This window comes from Desmodus rotundus, chromosome 5 (assembly GCF_022682495.2).
Source record: "Desmodus rotundus isolate HL8 chromosome 5, HLdesRot8A.1, whole genome shotgun sequence".
Lineage (NCBI taxonomy): Eukaryota > Metazoa > Chordata > Mammalia > Chiroptera > Phyllostomidae > Desmodus > Desmodus rotundus.
Window position 1 is genome coordinate 136,984,148 of NC_071391.1, and position 19,830 is coordinate 137,003,977.

The following is a 19,830-nucleotide window of genomic DNA, read 5'->3' on the forward strand; positions in this document are numbered from 1 at the left end:
TACCCTGCTGCGCCCTGCTTGGGGCGGGCGGTTACTAGGGGCCCGGTAACTAGGGACGCTACAGGGACCGAGAGGGGCCAAATGTCACTCAAATCCTCACACGCTGCAGGAGATCCAAGGCGGGTGCCTCCTGTATAGTGGGAGTCAGTGCTGAGTCTCTGCTGGTTTAGAGGGTTGTTGGGCGGAAAAAGGTGCCTCTCCCCCAGCTTCTGCCTCACTGCCTATTCTCAGACTTCTCACCTTATACTAATGAAACAATTCACTCGTGGGGGTGGGAAGAGCGCATTTTAAAAAATATTTTATGTATTTATTTTTTAGAGAGAGGGGAAAGGAAGGGGAGAAACATCCATCAGTTACCTCTCACACGCCCCTAACCAGGGACTTGGCCTGCAACAGGCACGTGACCTACCTAACCAGGAACCAAACTGGCCACCCTTCTGTCCTGCGCTCAGTCTACTGAGCCACACCAGCCAGAGCAGAGTGCATTTTCATTCATTCAAATAACATGTTACCAACAGGAGACAGCGGTGGCAGAGGAAAAGCAAGAAACGTTATTGTGTGGCGGCCTCTAACAGTGTGACAAAGTTTGCATGCCGCTATGCGCTCCTCCCCTCCCCAGCCAGAGAGAAAGGAGTGTGGCACATTCTACTCTAACTGGCAACTAGCAGAATTCGAGGGATTCGAAGGAGGATGTTAAGTGTGCGTTTATCTTGGTCTGACCCATTGAAGTCCAGCGTTGGGTGGAGCCTGGCCCACCCACCACTGACAGTTCAGGTGTGTGAACCTGGCGTTTGCAGGTTGGGTCCGTCAACTTCACAGTGCTGGGGTTGGAAGGTGCAAGAACCCAACAGTAACCATAGGGGTCTCGGCCCCACACCAGGCCTCCGCAGCCCAGGGTTCCAAAGCCAGGAAGAGAAGTGCTCATAACTTCTAACTGTAAAAAAGGGCAGGGAGTGCGGCTAAGACAGAGCTTCTGTAGCCTCAGGCAGTTCCTTTTAAAGGGCCCAGGCACAGACTTAAACACACTGTCTCTGAGGTCCTGCACTGGGGCAGCAGTTTGAAAGGCACCAGAGACATCTAGAGGGCCTGAAGTGTCTGGTAACAGGGTGTGAGCTGGGGGTTGGACAGCCTTCTCCCAGACATAAGTGATGGCAGAGGCCATTGTTCTTTTGATAAGCTGTGCCTCCCACAGAACAGGCGACTGGCGCAGGATCCCAGCTCACTCTGTTCACTCTGCCCCACTCAGCCTGTTTTCAGTGGGATTTTCCAAACGAATAGCAGTTGCAGCTCATGCTTCAGATTTTCTTAAAATCTAACAAGCAGCACCTGGACTCAGCGTGTCCCATACCACTTGCCAAGTGGCCCCAAGCCCAGCACTAGCATCAGCTGGCCTTGGTTCACAGCTTAGCAGTATCAGCCATCTGCAGATTGCTTTGTAGTTCATACCAGCTGGCCTCAGGCAGAACACAGGTGGTGGCTGACCTTGGCCTGTACCTCCAGGGAGGCCCCCAATTGACAGCTTCAGACCACATACCTCAAAGCACCACCATCCAACCACCTCAAGCAACACTCTCAAGGGGCAGACTCAGCAGGCACTAAATCCCTACTTAAGTTCTGCTCTGTGGGGTGGGCCCCTGCACAGCTGATCCTCCATGGTAGTCAGAGGTTGGTGGTCACAGCTGGTCCTTGCAGCTGCTTGGCCCAGGGGATAAATTCTTGCCATTGATGAGCCAACAGCAGTCAGGGCTCAGGGCTCAACCACAAGGTGTAAACAGCCCACAAGGCAGGGGATAGGGGGTGGGTGTGGGGAGTGCACCTGGAGTGTCCAGCATGGGTGACTGGGGAGGTTATGCCACTGGACCCTGCACACCACCTAGTACATAAGGCCATTCTACCAATCCGAGATATAGCAGCTCTACCTAATACATAGAAACACAAGGAGGTTGCCAAAATGAGAAAGAGAAACATATCCCAAATTAAACAACAAAACTCCAGAAGAACTAAAAAAAAAATGGAGACAAATCTACTAGATTAATTTCAAAACACTGGTTATAGGGATGTTCAATGAACTGAGAACTTCAACAGCATAAAAAAGGATCAGTCAGAAATGAAGAATACACCAACTAAAATGAAGAATTTACTGGGAATCAACAGTATAGTGTGTGAAGCTGAGAATCAAATCAGCAATTTAGACTATGAGGAAGCGAAAAACACCCAATCAGAACAGCAAAATTCATAAAAAAAAAAAAAGATACTGTAAGGAGCCTCTGGGACTTCAAGCGGACCAATGTCAGAATGATGGGGGTGACAGAGGAGAGCAAGACATTGAATACCTATCTGAAGAAATGACAGGAAACTTCCCTAACTTAGTGAAGGAATAGGCATGCAAGACCAGGAGGCACAGAGCGTCCCAAACAAGATAGACCTCCCAAACCCAGAGAGACCCACAGCAAGACACATCATAATTAAAATGCAAAAGGTTAAAGACAATAAATAAAAAGGAAGCAAGAGCAAAAGCCCTGCAACAGGAGTGTGCTGGAATACAAGGAGGCGGTGTGAGAGAGGTAGAGAGTGCAAAGGGCAGTGTTGGGAGCTGAGGCACAGGTGAGAGGATATGACAGATCCAGGGTGGGTGTGTATGCTGATGAGAAAAGTATTCAGTGAAATGTCTTCCAATCCACGAACACGGGATGTTTCCATTTATTTGTCAATTTATTTCACCAATGTTCTGTAATTTTCATTGTGCGAGTCTTGCATCTTAATTCGAGGTGTTTTTTTTGATATATTTATTGATTATGCTATTACAGTTGTCCCATTTCCCCCCCTTCACTCAATTCCATCCTGCCCACCCCCTCCCTCCCACATTCCCCCCCTATAGTTCATGTCCATGGGTCATACTTATAAGTTCTTTGGCTTCTACATTTCCTACACTATTCTTACCCTCCCCCTGTCTATTTTCCACCTATCATCTATGCTATTTATTCTCTGTACCTTTCCCCCTTCTCCCCACCTCCCAATCCCCTATTGATAACCCTCCATGTGATCTCTGTTTCTGTGGTTCTGTTTCTGTTCTAGTTGTTTGCTTAGTTTTCTTTTTTGTTTTAGGTGTGGTTGTAATTCCTGAGGTTTTGTAATTCCCTTTTCAGACTGTATAGCTATGCAACTTCTTTTTACATGTTAACCTTACATCCAGTTATATTGTTGTATTTATTAGTTCTGATTCCTTTTTCCGTGGAATCTTTAGGGGTTCCATATATATGACACACAGAGCCCTGTGCTGAATGACTGATAAAAAGTTCCAATATAAATAATTTGGAGAGTATTTTGACTTAAAAGATTTTAGGACATACTTCATTCAACAGTTTCATGGCAGCCAGAAAAAGCTTATTTTACAGTAAGCTCTAAATAGCCATTAAAAGGGGGAGCTAGTAAATTGAATTAAATTCTAGACAATCCAGAAATAGGTATCTAAACATATTAAGACTTATTATTTTAGTTAACTATTTGAGTTGTCAGAAAATAAATAAGCTTCAGACTGATTGGCTGAAATCCTCCACAGATGCAACAGAGAGTCCTAGTTGCTTTTATAACACTCCATGTGAAATAGAAGAGATGATGGGAGTTAATACCAGACTGCGTAGGCCCAATTTAGGTCCACTTCAAAGGTCAGGCCTTTATGCAAAGGCAATCAGAAGCCATGAAAACTTTCATAAAGGTGAGTGCCTGATAAGTTTTTAAAAAATCAGTAGCTACAGTATGTGAAGAACTAATGGAAGAAGGTTAAAGTGAGGAAGAGATTACTCTGACTCTACACTATTCACGGTGAGACATATGCTTGATCAGGGTAGAGTCAATGAAAATGTTTAAAACCATTGAAACACGTATTAGTTAAGAATCCTTTTTGTATAAATAAAATTTGCTATTTATACGTACACTTTTATTTGTACTAGATATCTCAACAGTGCTATTCTTGGAAAAAGGGATTAGGATTATAAAGTATAGGGAGCCTTTCATTTTTTACTTTTATCTTTCTGTAATGTTAACCTTTCAAACAGTATATATATTACTTTGATAGTTTCATGTAAATTGGGATTTATCAGGGTGATGAGCATATTAATTTGGCCATTTTCCCCCTCAATACTTCTGTTAAAAAAAAGAAAGAAAGAAAGAAAAGTAACACATGGTATTTAGGGCTAAGATCCTAAGGAAATCAACAGGTAAATGTGAATACATCCCCACCCCACTTCTTATATACGTTTTTCAAGAGTGTCTGAAGTAACAGAATGTTGGGAGGAGGGCAAAAATAAATCAATCTGCCTTTTGAAACCAAATATTTAATATTTTCATCAAACTGTATCAATACAATTTCAAGTAAATGCAAACTGGAAGACCAGGCCCAGGAATTCATAGAGGAAACAGTATTTGAAACAAGTAACACCAGTAACCTTCCTTCCACTCCAGCTGCACTATTTAGTGGCCATGATGTTGCCAGTCCAGCATCATTATCCAGATTACCGGGTGTTTACCTGACAAGAGAAAAACCTGAGTTTTAAAACCTGTAATAATAGATTTTTAAGGATGGAAGACATTTTAGGCAATTATCCAAATCACCCCTATTGTAACAAGTGAGAAAAGACTATAAAAGTGTGAAGTGTTTTCACCTTAATGACTAGCAATCTATTATTTACCCCCCACCCCCGCCCAAGCAATTTCTTCAAAAAATATGCCTTTCTGACCCTGTAGGAAAATTCACAATCTATACATACTTACCACATCATCAATTTTCAGGATGCTCCGGACAGTTTCAGTTGCTAGAGTCAGTGCACTAACTGAAACCAACAGAGGCTGGACAACCAGTTCCTCCAAGATGTTGGAAATACCACCCTGCAAATTAGCACAAGTTGCTTTTAGTGTATGTAATTATACACATCGTCAACTACAGTTATCAGTACGGCTCAAGGCCTTTTCAAACGCAGCTTTCCCTTGGTATAGTCAAGAATGAAACATTCTCTGCTTCTCTACACTCTATGTTGTATTTCAAGTAAAATTTGGAAAAAAAATAAACCAATGCTGGATTCCCCCAATCCTAATTCTAAAATGTCTACATATTTTAACTTAAAAATATCCTGGCAAAAATTAGGTAGAGGATCAGAGAGATTAAAAACTACAAGATCCTTTTTTTTTTTTTTTTTTAAAAGAATTTTATTTATTTTTAGAGAAGGGAAGGAGAAAGAAAGGGAGAGAAACATCTATGTGTGGTTGCCTCTCACGTACCCACTGGGGACCTGGCCTGCAACCCAGGCATGTGCCTTAGACTGGGAATTGAACCAGCGACCCTTTGGTTCGCAGGCCTGTGCTCAATCCACTGAGCTATGTCAGCCAAGGCAAATTACAAGATCTTTAATGCAAAAATCATTTCTGAATCCTAATTCTAACTTTGACCAAGTCTGGTCTGTTCTGCCATTTTACAGCTCTCTCAAATCTCACTTTTAAATTCTTACTGCTACTGTCCTAGTTCCCTTCCCCTAAGGATTACTGCCGATGGCCTTAACAAACAAACCAGTCTCCTGTGTTACCATCTAAAAATATGCTTATTATCTTAGCCTCTTGGTTTAAAAACTTTAGTGGCTTTCAACCCATACCTGCCCCAATACCCCAGGGTCTTTTCATTATAGCTTTTATCTGATCCTTCCAACCTTAAAGTCCACAGTATCACCAGCAAATAACCTCTGCTCTAGAGTAAACCAGAACTTCTTGGTCTCTCTCACCTATAAACTATTAGCCCCTCCATCTGAAATTTCTTCATGCCCTACCAATGAAAGCTGCATTTTCATAAAGCTTTCACTAAAACCAGGTAGTGTCCTCCTTTGCAGTTCGGTACTATTCAAAAAAATATCAGCTTGGATTGTCAGTTTTTCCTATTAAGTATTATCTGTCTCCTCAATAAAGAGAAACGTTAATACAAAAGGGAAAATTATTACTGTCCTATGTGTTTACTTTAGATGATTATATTAGGCTGGTGGTCACAATAGCAGCAATGGTTAATATGTACAGTGTTCACACCGGGCATATTTGTAAGAGTTCTCTCGTAATACATTTAACCCTCACAACAGGTCTATAAGGGACATATTAATTATCAGTTTTTACAACTGAGAAAACTGAAGCACAAACTATGTAATTTGCCAAAAATTACAGTCAGTAAGTTGGCAGAGCTAATAAACAAGTACCTTTCACTTGAGGCATCATCTTCATTCTCACTCAATGGCATACATTAATTATCTTGCAAACCTTATATTTAAGTCGAAGACTATTTTTTACTTTCCAAGCTTTTCATTCAGTAGACAATTACGAAGCTTTAAAAAATTTTATAAGCATCAACATTTTCTGCAATAATTAAAGGTTAAATCATTACCTTTCGGACATTAATGCCTGTTGTTTTTTCTCCGTGGGCATGCCGGTTTCTTAACTCTGTTACTGTAGAGATGGGATTCAGGCCTGCATTTTCAGCTAGTGTAGATGGAATGACTTCCATAGCATCTGCAAAAGCACGAACGCAGTAGGATTCCATACCACTCAATGTTCGTGAGTATTCAGTTAACCGTAGGGCCAACTCTATTTCTGGAGCACCACCTCCTGCAATAAGAGCTCTGAAATTCACAAACATATTTTTAGCGTACTTTATCTAAGAGAAATCCATTTTAAATAATTTAGCATTTATACCTTTAAAATAGTCAAATTATAGGAGTTTCAATGTTCTCAATGTTAGTTAGCAATTTACATTACCTCTTCTTCACTAAACAGCGTATGACACATAGGGCATCATGAATGGAGCGCTCAGCTTCTTCAATAACCAATTTGTTGGATCCACGAACAACAATTGTAACTGTTTTTCCAGGGCTTGTACAGCCTGTAATCTTTTGTAAACAAATTCCAAATTAGGTTATTTGGGATAAGGATTAAAATAAACAAAAAAATCCCAGACAAATAAAGCTTAATTATAACACTGTTACCTTGAGCAGTTTGCCAGAACCATCTAAATTGACCTCCTCAGCTAACTCAGCTGATCCCAGCATGTCAGCAGTGAACTGATCAATATGAGCAACTGGCTTGGTTCCAATTGTCTAGGAAAAATTGTCAAATAACAAATTAAAACATTTGACTACTGGATATTTTCACACATACAGATGTCAGGAGTATTTTACCTTACAAATGAATTCAATATCTTCTCTTTCAATATCCTTAACCACCATAATCTTCATTTTGTTCAGGAAATGTAATGCAAGATCACTGAGAGCATCTCTAAAATACAAAATCAGCATGTCAATGATAGGTTAAAAAAATTGCTGTCCAACCACATCTCAAGGTTTTCATTACTTTACTGTTGTTTAAATGACCAATGACTCAAATTATTTTTGAATTTAAATTATGAGCTCAAAATTTTTTAAAATTTATTTTTGTAAGATTTATTTAGTTTTAGAGAGAAGGGAAGGGAGAATGAAGGAGAGAAATATTGATGTGAAAGAGAAACAGATTGGTGGCTTCTCATGTGTGCCCAACCAAGGACCGAATCCACAACCTTGGCATGTGCCCCAACCAGGAATCAAACCACTGACCTTTTGCTTTGTGAGACAACTCTTAACCAACTGGAGCTCAAAATTCTTAAATTAAGGTTTCCAATGGAAAATATTAAAACATACTCCAATGACACTATTTGTTAAACACCAAGATAATTATGTCATTAAAAAAAAAAACAAAAAAACCCAAGTATATCTCTGATAATTAAAACGTTATTAAGCCCTGGCTGGAGAGCTCAGTTGGCCGTGATATACAAAGGTTGCAGGTTCTATCCCTGGTCAGGGTACACATAAGGAGCAGCCAATGAACGCATAAATAAGTTAAACAACAAACTGATGTTTCTCTTTCTCTCCCTAAAAAGCAATTTAAAAAATTAAAAACTTTATTGATACCTCTTAACTTAGAATGAAGTATGATTAATTCAAGACCACAAATTTACATCTTCCCACAAATTACCTGGAATGATCCTGATAACCCTGTGATGCCAGATGGGGGAATATATAACTGAATTTTGAGAGCAATTTACTCAAGGTTACTACTTATTACACAAGAACCACATATTCCAACTCCTCATCAAAGTTTCTATATAAAATAAGCATCCACAGTACTTTCTGGAATAATGGATTAATAAACAGAGTACATGGGAATGCATCGACATATTAGAAGAAAACACTGAAAAACAAAGCATTCTATTTACTTGACATTTAGGATCTTGGCCTAGAAAGATTATACATCCCACATTTAAATTATCACAATGGGAAGAGAACCCACTTTAGAGGATTATCTGAATGCCCCAAAATGCAGATTCATTAACTGTCTAGTTGTTTACCCACCTTAAGTCACTTTTTAAAAACTGCTAGAGGGTCAAAATAAATTAAATAAAAATAACTTGAGGGGACCCAAAATCAATTATTATTAAAAGTTGAACAAAATAGATAGCCCCGCACCTGAGAATAGACTTCTGTATGAGAAGGACATTACATCCTGTTTTCTTAATTTGCTTCACCAAGTTTAGAATATAGGCTCTCTCCTCTCGTAGCACTCGGTCCATCTGGACATAGTCAGAAACTACTATCTGATTATCCATCTATTTAGAAAAAGAACATAATTTAAAGGGAAAAAGACTTAATGGAAATATTATTAATTATAAATCCAACCAAAATCATACCAAATATATATAAACATGCATAGAAAAGGTGTATGATGAATATGAATATACACTAACCTTAATGCAGGCCTTTTATACTGATCTGTGTGTGTGTGTGTTTATGCACACACACATACCATGTGTCATTCATATACAGGGTCCAGCACAAATAACATTCCTTTTTTATTACCAAATCATAAGCATGTATAATTCTGCAACATACCAATATCACACTCAAGCGTAGCATATGACATTTTAGGTGAAATGTTTAAATTAGCCCTGGCTGGTGTGGCTCAGTGGATTGAGTGCCAGCCTGCAAACCAAAGGGTCACTGGTTTGATTCCTGGCCAGGGCACATGCCTGGGTTGTGGGCCAGGTCCCCATTTGGGGGTATGTGAGGGGCAACCACACACTGATGTTTCTCTGCCTCTTTTTTTGCCTCCTTTCCCCTCTCTAAAAAATACATAAATAAAATCTTAAAAAAAAAAAAGAAATGTTTAAATTAAAACTGTAATTACACCCATATTATTACCCTACCAACCACACACAGTTGTGGCTCAGTTGTGACACAGCTGGGCTCCTGGGACACTCACCTAGTAGGGGAAGCCTGTATTACACAAGGCACCCACCCTTTAGACGATAATTCCAATTTTGGGGGGTCCCCCACTGTGTATGTAGGTATGTATGTATGTGTGTATTTATACAAGTACATTTTGATCATCAAAAAATGCACAAAATGATTATCTTGTTTTGTGAATATTCCAATTCTCTTTATACAATATATTACTGAAATAATTTCACTTGCATACTTGTTACTCTACCATTTATTTCTTCAGAGTATGGATATTAAACTGGCTAAAAGTTTCATTTGTACAAATGTAAGAAAAAGACCTGGCTGTTACTGTGAAGGTTTCTGTTCTCAGAAAGCTAGAAAGGATCTAGAAATCCTACCTACACTGTAACTTTTATATAACCTTTTTTTTATTATTTTATACCTATCATTAACGTATGTCTCCATCTATGAAGTAAATCAACGCTCAATTTTACTAAGTCAATTCATGCTATAGATTTTGTCATGCTTTGGCATACGATAATTTCTACTTGTGTTTCAATTTTACTAATTCTTTTGAGATCTGCTTTATACCACTAGTATCAGTACATTCTATTTTTATAATAATGAATACAAAGACTGTTTTTAGAAAGTTAAACACATAAAAAACCAACTTCATCTGGTTCTACTTACATCTGTTTTGGGAGCAGATAAGCAAAATTGAATAAGCCCAATCTTTGCCTTTTCAACTCTGGATATACCAGAATTTGCCACCTTTTGAGTGAGAACCAGCCCTTCCACCAACTCACAGTCATCAATCGTCCCACTATGAAAAAAGGAAGCAAGGGGATAGTTAACAGGGAGTAGAAGTCTATGTACTGAATAGATATCTAACAGATTAAAATTCACCAATGCGATAAAATGTGCTTCAGTCTCACTCACATTAGTGCCCCTTCCTGAACCTCTTTGATCACTCTACTGTCGTTAAGAGAGTACAAATTCTTGAGATTCCCAAATTAATCAAGTTCTCATGAAAATCAGAAAGAAGGAGCTTTGTGACTTTCACTTAAGTATTTTTCATTTCAAGTAATATTTAATTTTGGTAACAGTTTGCTTTCAAAATCAGCTTTTATTCATTAAAGTTATAAATACATATGCTTACCCAAGTTTCTTAACTATTTTAATATCTCTAAGATCTACACTGGTAGCTGTGGCTGGATCAATCACTTTCATCACTGCATTTACACTCATTGGAGAAAGCAGACTTGAATATTGAGAGACAACCTAGAATTAAAAAAAAAAAAAAAATCAGCTTCACAATGGAAAAAGTTCTAATTCTTTACTGACAAAGATTTTCAAAAAGTAATCTTGCCCTGACTGGTATGGCTCAGTTGGCTGGGCATCGTCCCACAAAGTTAAAGGTTACCAGTTGCGAGTTTGGTCCCCAGAATGCAGGCAGGAGGCAACTGATCTATGTTTCTCTTTCACACCCATGTCTGTCTCTCTCTCCCTCCCTCCCTCTCCCCCTTTCTAAAAATAAAATCTTTGAGAGAGTGAGAGTGAGAGTGAGAGTGAGAGAGAGAGAGAGAGAGAGAGAGAAAGGGAGGGAGAGAGATAAGAGTAATCAATCACTATTTTAGGGCTGGTGAGGAGGGAAAGTGGGTATATATGAGAAAACATTCCATACACACTCTTTTCAACTCAGGTTGCCAGCCACCAAGGGCACAAAATAAAAATACATATTTTTGGCCTTTCTGGATAGCTCAGTTGGTTAGAGCATCATCCAGATACACCAAGGCTGGGGGTTCCATTCTCAGTGAGGGCATATACAAGAAACAATCAATGAATGTCTATGTGGAACAGCAAATCAATGTTTCTCCTCTCTTCAAATAAACAAACTAAAAAAAGTGTATTTGTTTTCCCCTTTTATTAATATAGTAGATAAAAGAGAAAATTAATTTTATGTGGAGGTTTCCTATCTAAAATGAATTTGTAATCAGATGCTATGTATGAGCACCTGTATTTTTACCACTAAGGCACTGGTAAAAATAGCCACTAACATTTACTGAGCACTTACAATATGCTGGGCAGTCGTCTTATTATTCATTCAACCTTCAGATGAAGAAATTGAAATAGTCAACTAACAGTTTAGTTATAAAGTGATGGAGCCAGCAGTGAACTCTATGACCAATGCTTGTAACCATTATACTATTCTGTCTGAATTACTTCTGTGGACATTCAAGAATATTCTCTCCACTTAACATTTGAGAAAAAAGAATGTATCAATATAATGCTGATGAAAGAAAAGGAAAAAGAATGAATGTGTGTGTGACACAGAACATGACAAAACATAGAAGGTGACATAGTTTACCAAGAAATTGAAAAGAACAGCACTGCTTTAAATTTGGTAACTAAAAACAGCAGCACAGATGTTAGTTAAGAGATGAATTATGGATGGGCAACTCAGTCCTGATTCAAACCTCAGCTCTACCCCTTATTTATGGGTCTTAGATGAGTTATTTAACTTCACCGGGCCTATTTTTCCATCTGTTAAATAGTGATACAATTTATCTGAAAGCCTTGAAGAAGTAAATTTTACTTGAATCAGTTATACAAATTACTTTAGTTACCTAGTCACTCTTGAGACTTAACATTGTGTACAGCATCAAATAAAAATCACAGCATAAGAGCTGTGGTTCTTAACAAACCTTAAGCTATAATTTTAGAATGATCCCTTAGTGCTTGTCTCACCTTTGAGTTCAATGAAGTGGTTGCACTATTTAACAAAGTTTCTCTGTCACTCAGTTCCACAGGTCGAGACATGTCAGTCAAGATTTCAATACCCTTTTCCAAAGCCTTCTGGAATGACTCGGAAATGATAGTTGGGTGAATCCCTGTCATTTATGAAAATCTAGTTACTTAATTATAACAGATAAACTAGTATTTGACACACTTAAATTTTTTCTATTCATTAAAATTTCAAAGCAGCTGTAAGTTTTGAACTTATTTAATATTTAGTTTTTATTATTTATGCTATAACAGCTATTCCCGCTTTTTCTCCCTTTCCCTATCTCCACCCAGCTTCACCCTCTCCCTCCCTAAGTCAATCCCAATCTTGTTTTCAACTACAGATTAACTTATGCTTCAATTACAAATATAATGCTTTGAATAACCTTAACTGTTTAACTATGGCTAATAACCAATTTCCATTTAATTTGAAACAGATCAATTACATACACAAGCTAGTTAAAAGTGAAAACAAATTTTATACTTCAAAAAGGAAGTTGGCAAAAAAGGGGGGGAAAAAAAACCCTAATTCATGTAATAAACATAGCAAAATTTAATCTAAAAATTCCTGGTAAAAAGATTATTCCAAATTAAATTTTAAATCTGACATGACTTAATAACTTTTTGCCTTTATACAGTAATAAAGTATGTTCTATGTTCTACCTACCTTTCTGAAGAAGCTTGGTACAGGAATCTAAGAGAGAGCCAGCAATGATAACCACTGATGTGGTGCCATCTCCCGCTTCTATATCTTGTGCCTTAGACAACTCCACCAGCTAAGTGAACAGAACACATTAAGTCGTTCAATGACAAATGATAAGAACCAGTCCTGGCTGGTGTGGCTAAGTGAATTGAGTGCCTGCCTGCAATCCCAAAGGTCACTGGTTCGAGTCCCAGTCAGGGCACATGCCTGGGCTGTGGGCCAGGTCCCCAGTTGGGGGGCATGTGAGAGGCAACCACTCACTGATGTTTCTCTCCCTCCCTCCCTCTCTCTAAAAATAAATAAAATCTTTAAAAAAATATGAACCCAGTAACAACCAATTCAAATATAAAATAAATGGCCTTCACATCAGTGTCACAATTTGATTGTTATCAACACTATAAGATTCAATATAAACCTGGACTTGTTGTCTACCTTCAGTTTGATTTTAAAATGATGACCAATACATTTGTGGCATTAAATATTCTATCTACATACTCTGTAAGATGCCGTGTTATGATTTCTGGTTCACACTATGGTTTGTAAATACTTGCTCCCAAGCTACTTAAAAGTTCCTGTCAGAAAGGATAAATAATGTACGACAGTTATCCTGTGGCCTTGGAAGCTATGAAATGGAGGAATTCCAGGATAGAGTACAATGTCAGTTTGGAGTCTTTTGCCAAGTTTATCTGAACTGACCCTGTATAAGCATAACCCGACTCACTTAAAAAGTCATCTTTACATAATTAAAAGGGGCTTTTTAATAGGCAGAAATTTCTTCTTACTGACAGGGTAACTTTTCACTTAACGCTGAAATCATCATGTTTCTTAGATGAACTGGCAGTTGTTTTTAATAAATGTCATCCTAAGTTTAGACACATGATTTTTCACACAATTAAAATTATTTTGCTGTCATCCAATACTCATTAAACTAATAATTTATACAATTTCATGTTATTTCCTCCTTCATCAAGCGTATGGCACATTCCTGTTTACAAGCATAGGCACCTTGCACTGAAGAACATAATCCTAGGCACAGTGTATCCTAAAAATATGCCTGTTTCACCTAACAAGACAACAATCACAATGCTTAAATTATATCATGTGACCAAATAAAACAAATTTAACTGTTTACCAAATATCAAACGGTGCACTTAAAAATAACACCTCAGCTAAAATGATACTTACCATTCTAGCTGCTGGATGCAACACTTGCATTTGTTTCAGAATGGTGGCACCATCGTTTGTAATGGTCACATCGCCTTTCCCATCTTGAATCTATAAAGGTTTTTTTTTTTTACAAAGTTATAATTTCAAAATTGTTTTCTTTACCTAGCATTACTGTAACACCCTAAAAACTCTATTAATTTTAGTACTTCTCAGAGATGATTTGTCTGTATAACTTATAACTGTGTTTAATTTCAAACTTTATACTAACAATCACTGTATTATTAGTATGATGATTTAATAATATGCACAACAGCCCAACCTTACATGTGAAATAGCTGGCTTTGTTCCAACTATATCTTATTTGTGAAAAAAAGAGAAGGAATCTAGATACAAATAGGTAGAAACAATACTATAAAGAATCACTATCAGCCCTGGGTTGACAGTGTGTCTCAATGGATTGAGTGCTGGCCTGCAAACCAAAAGGGTCACTGGTTCAATTCCCAGCCAGGCACATGCCTGGGTTGCACGCCAGGTGCCCAGTTGGGGGCATGGGAGAGGCAACTGATCTATGTATCTCTCATACACTGATGTTTCTCTTCCTCTAAAAATAAATAAAGTCTTCAAAAAAAAAGGAATCATTATCATTCCTGGGTTCATAGCAATAATAATACCATGCCTTCCCCCAAAATTCAGCACCACAAATGTGGTGACCACAATTCTTTTTTTTATTAAATATTAGCTATGATTTTTTAAATAATTAAAAAAATTTTCAGTTACAGTTGACATACAATATAGTATTAGTTTCAGGTATACAACATAGTGATTAGACATTTCTATAACTTACAAAATTCTTACAGTCAACACAGTAAATTATTTTTTAGTATCCTTGGCAAAGAGCAAAAAAACATCATTACTATCAGGCGGATATAAAAATATCCAGAAGGAATAATGATCTGTGTACCATCCAGACAGTCCTCTATATTGTTTCCTTATCTTACATTATGGAAGTTAACTAGCACTAACTTTGAGGGTACATTACATAAAAGTCACTGGAATCTGTTTCATGCTTCCAGTCAACAAAGCGAGAAGTACAGTTGAAATCCCAGACCTGTCTACGTCAGCTCACAGAACTACATCAGTAAGAACATTGAACTCAAGCCCTTGCACCTCGCTTTTACTATACGTTCTAACAACACAACAGATAACTACTTTTGCATATTACTTTCATTGTTTAAAAAGTATTAAACAAAATATGATTATAATTAAGTCCTGTTCCTCTCCCCCCAAGTAATCTGTCGCTCTTCTGAACGCTCAAAGTGCCTAACACATTTTACTTTTTATACAGCACATCTTAACCCTCTATAAAGATCTTGCAGTGTGGACAGTAGCATTCAATTAAGTAATGCGTGATTTAGTTTTTACCATTTTATCCATTCCTTTTGGTCCAAGGCTTGTTCTAATAGCATCAGCAACAGCTGTAAAGGAAGAAAAAGAAATCAAGACTCTTTAAAGAACAAAGTGGTTTCTCATTTTGTCCTTATTAGGATATGGTGTAGAACAGTTCACTGTGTCCACTAGAGAAAATTGTTTAATAATAATCTATGGGAAACAGAGTAACTTACCCCTTTAATCGTATGCCATACAATTAACGTTTTGCTGTTAAAGTCACTATACACAGTTCTTGTGGTCTGCCTGTGGCAGAATAAATTTTGAAGATCTATCTAATTTTCTTTTAAATATCAAAATGATACTATCTAGCTCTGAATGACTATATTCTTTTCTCCATTCTTTAAAACAAGACAAGTAGCAACAGTACAGGCTAGACCTCCTACTATACTATATAATTATTTGTTTGACCCATCCCTCCAAAAAATAAAAAACCCAAATTTTAACTAAAAAACCAAAACTACCCCTGGCTGGTATGGCTCAGAGGATTGAGTGCCAGCCTGCAAACGAAAGGGTCGCCGGTTTGATTCCCAGTCAGGGCACATGCCTGGGTTGCAGGCCAGGTCCCTGGTTGGAGGCGTGCAAGAAGCAACATTGATGTTTCTCTCCCTCTCTTTCTCCCTCCTTTCCTCCCGCTCTAAAAATAAGTAAGTAAATAAAAAACACATCTAAAATTAGAGTTTCAGTCATTATTAATATGCTATTCAACATCTCTGGACATACAGTCTACCATTCCAAAGTTATTCTTACCATGTGTTCATGAGAATGTTTGTACTTCATTAGTCCACGAAAGTGGAATTGATAATACCTGACCCCCTTTCTTCGACAACGTTGGGACAACAGATTAAATCTCCCCCTTCTCACACAGCATCTTAACTCCACGCACACAGGGTTGAGATTGTGCCCTAACAGTTTCTGGGTACTCCACCATTACATAATGCTCACCCACCCCCATTTGTGTGAACAATAATACATAATTTTAAAGGGCTTAAGAGAAAATATTTGGTATAATTTAAAAATTGTTCCTATCTAATTATTTCATAGTCTTGGGCTGCTGTTCCTAATTATCCAGTCAATATTATATATTAGCCTTCCAGGCAATTTTAGTGGGCGCTTGTGGCTATGATTCTAAAGCAAACCAATTCACTTTGAAAATGCCCTTATATTGCGGGTTCGGTCCCCAGTCAGGGCACGTGCAAGAGGCCCAATTGATGTCTTTCTCCCTCCCTTCCCCTCTCTCTAAAAAAGGATAAAGCTAAAAAAAAAAAGCCCTTATATTAATCTACATAAAGAATACACATTATCCAAAAAATGAAAGACTTTAGACAGCTTGCATCTCCCAGAGTGTCCAAGGTTTAACACACAGTGTGGCACAGAGTACTACTGTTTGTTAAATAACTCGTACGGAATAGTACTACAACTATTACGACTTCTGTGCATGTGGTTTTTTACCTCAACCAATGGTACTATTCTCTCTTTTTTGGTAACATCAAAATAAAAAAACGGCTCCCTGAATTAAACTAATAATGCAAATGGTAGCAGCTTTTCTCAATCAGTTTGCAGAATTTTGTTGGACTTGAAAAGACTAACTGTGTCATTTTGCTCTGAGTCCTCCTCACATCATCTAGGTGATCTCTCCTTCCTACATGCATACCTCCCTTGTCCAGTTTCAATGCTCTGTTCACTGTTGTTTCAAAGGACACCTCAGTACACTTCCCATGCTATACCTTCCTTGTTTGTTGAAAATCTATCATATAGTTCTTTTAACCCCCTAAGGGGGTTAAACGACCCCAGAATTTATCAAACATCTTGTTTCTAATGTAATAAATCTAAGCTTCCACTCTGCCCCCTAGATAGCCATCTACCCAATCTTTATTTCCAGGAATATGCTCTCCTGAATTTCCAAATGACTCCCTAAGTCTACCCCTCTGGTTATTCTGACCTCTCCAACTCATTAGGCCCAAATTTGAACCTATTCTCTTACTCCACCATCCTTCCTCCAGTGTACAGTGAGACCTCACTTAGCATCACTGACACATCCTTGGAACTGCGGCCAAATAACATAATGAAACCAATGTTACCATAAGACTAATTATAAATACAAGAGTTAAGTTCCTAGGGCATCTTACTAACAACACAAAGAAACCACGTTAAACAAAGACATTATTCGAGGACCTACTGTACCTGTTTCTTTTAGCACTGTCACATCCTCTGTCACTTGGGATGACCTCAAATATGTGTAAGACTGTATTTTACACATGCGGCTGTTTATAGGCTTTCTTATTTAATCCCCACAGCAACCCTACAAGTTAGCTATTAACTCATTCTACTGAAAAATGATCTCTAGCCAGGGAGTTATGCCAAATCCTTTCCAAGACACCAGGCCCTTCAAGATTGGGCCCTTCATGATCACTCTAAACACACAAACGCAAGACCTCTAAGCCTTTGTTCTCATCTTCCCTTACAGACTCTGTATGAGCTAGATTTCTCTTAACCCTCAACAAATGTACTAAGAATCGAACATTTTCCTCCTATTTTATAGTTAAGTAAACCTCGGGTAGGGGTTAAAGGTTACAAAGCCAGGAAGTAATGGCAACAGACAATAAAACTCGGGTCTTGATTTCCAACATACGCCAAAGTGTTCTACAAAACCAACAAAACCTCAACTCCAGCAAACTGTCCACGTTTCTTGATTTGCTTGTGTTTAGTTGCACATGCAGAGAGAACATAAAAGCATAATGTGGCTTTCCGTAATTATTCTCAAAAAATCTATTCTCCACAGCCCAATACAAAGGATCCCGCCCCAAATTAGGCATTAAGAGTTTATCCAATTCGTTTCAACAGTTGTGCAAGGGAAGCTTATTTAATTGGCACTTTTACAGGATCAAGAGAACGTAAAAGTATCGTGCAAACATTTCACTAGTGGAACCAATAAGCAGATTAGGGACAGGGCTTAACTGTCAGAACCCAAAGGACCGTCGCAGGCGGGCGTTGACCCCTTTCATGTAGTGAGTGACCAGGAAGAAAAACTATGAGCGTCTAGGAGCAGAACGGGGCAAATCCCAAACCCTCCATAAGCGGGGTTGAGAATTATTGGCAGAAAGCAAAGCCCCTCCACAAAGCTTCTTTTTCTACATAAACACAAGAGGGGTCATCTGAAGAAGCAAAAATGATGAGCCCTGCCCACCCAAGACCAGGATGAGAACGCAGGGCTCCACCCCGTTCGGGCCCGGGGAGCGATACCTTTGGCCGCGGAGATGTTGCTGAAGCGGATCTGGGCCGGCTTATCGCGGTCCTTATAGGCGCTTTTGTTGCGGCCACCGGCAGCTCCGACGGGAGCCCCGCTCCGGGGTGCCACGTTCTCGGGCATGGCTAGCAGGGACGGGTTTGCGTGGGTTCGGGAAGAACGGATGGACGCGGATCCCAGCCGGCAGCGGTGTAAGAGTACGCGCCCAACGCCTTCACGAACCTTCCAGAAAGCGGCGCCGGCTGGGAGGCGGAGCGGGGCGGGGGAGGAGAGGTGGAGAAGAGGGCCTGCCTAGCCGCGCGGCGCGGGCGTGACGTAGCAGGCTGTCCGCCGCGTGCCGGCTGAGGGGACGGCGCCGGGGAACGTGGGCCTCGCTGGGGATAAGGGCCCGACCCTGGTGGTCGGGTCGGGAGTCGGCGGGGAGGACTCTTGTGAGGCGGAAGGGACGATCGGCTATTTTAAAGGCGGGAGTTGGGGCACCCACATCTCCGTTTTCCATCCCCGGCTGTGAGGTCCCTTAGCTAGATGTGTTTGAGGCGCTTTATGTCAGGTCACATCTTTCTGTATTTTATTTATTTTGAAAGGGAGTAGAAAGAGATTTGGGAGGAGTGTCTGGTTTTCCTTGCTTGAGGTGTTGGGGTTGTCTCCCACTGATCAATACCATTAGTTATAGTTTTAAATACACCCTTATTAAGTACTAGAGGATCTTTTTAAGTTCGCTGATGAGAGAGAAACATCGATTTATTGTTCCATTTATTCACATACAATAGTTTTAAATACACCCTTATTAAGTACTAGAGAATCTTTTTAAGTTCGATGATGAGAGAGAAACATCGATTTATTGTTCCACTTATTCACATACAATACAAGAATCATTGGTTGTTTCTTGTATGTGCCCTGGCTGGGGATCGACCTGCAGCCCTGGCTTATGGGCAAGTACTAGAGAATCTTACAAGGAGCTGTGGTTGCCTGCCAAAGTAGGACTGCCTTGCTATAGTATAAGCCCTTCGTTTTACACTAGATTCTTTATAATTTTACTTTTTTAAAGATTGCTCTCCTACACACTGAACCTACAACCCAGGCTTGTGCCTTTACCAGGCATTGAACCCGTAACCTTTTCCTTTGCGGAGCTACGCCCAGCTAACTGAGCCACATCCGTCAGGTCTAACACTTGTTGCTTGGACGTAAGGCAGCCACTGACTCTCAGG

General features: G+C 39.2%; 1 protein-coding gene across 1 annotated transcript; it reads right to left on the minus strand.

The window, feature by feature from the left end:
* Window positions 1-4,314: 4,314 nt before the first annotated feature.
* On the minus strand, window positions 4,315-18,894 carry CCT4 (chaperonin containing TCP1 subunit 4). The gene is made up of 14 exons (XM_024552748.4): window positions 18,619-18,894; window positions 15,352-15,404; window positions 13,948-14,037; window positions 12,727-12,835; window positions 12,024-12,166; window positions 10,435-10,556; window positions 9,966-10,098; window positions 8,523-8,662; window positions 7,203-7,299; window positions 7,011-7,121; window positions 6,784-6,914; window positions 6,413-6,647; window positions 4,771-4,884; window positions 4,315-4,526 (listed from the first exon to the last, which is right to left on the minus strand). The coding sequence occupies exons 1-14, from the start codon at window positions 18,743-18,745 to the stop codon at window positions 4,512-4,514; spliced, it is 1,620 nt and encodes a 539-aa protein (XP_024408516.2). The 5' UTR covers window positions 18,746-18,894; the 3' UTR covers window positions 4,315-4,511.
* Window positions 18,895-19,830: the final 936 nt, after the last annotated feature.

Excerpts from the sequence above, each read along its gene's own strand:
- CCT4 (XM_024552748.4), bottom strand. The coding sequence starts at position 18,745 with ATGCCCGAGAACGTGGCACCCCGGAGCGGGGCTCCCGTCGGAGCTGCC. Across the intron at positions 10,557-12,023 it reads CCACTTCATTGAACTCAAAG|GTTGTCTCTCAATATTCAAG; the intron begins GTGAGACAAGCA and ends TTTTAATTCTAG. Across the intron at positions 7,300-8,522 it reads ATACAGAAGTCTATTCTCAG|AGATGCTCTCAGTGATCTTG; the intron begins GTGCGGGGCTAT and ends TTTGTATTTTAG.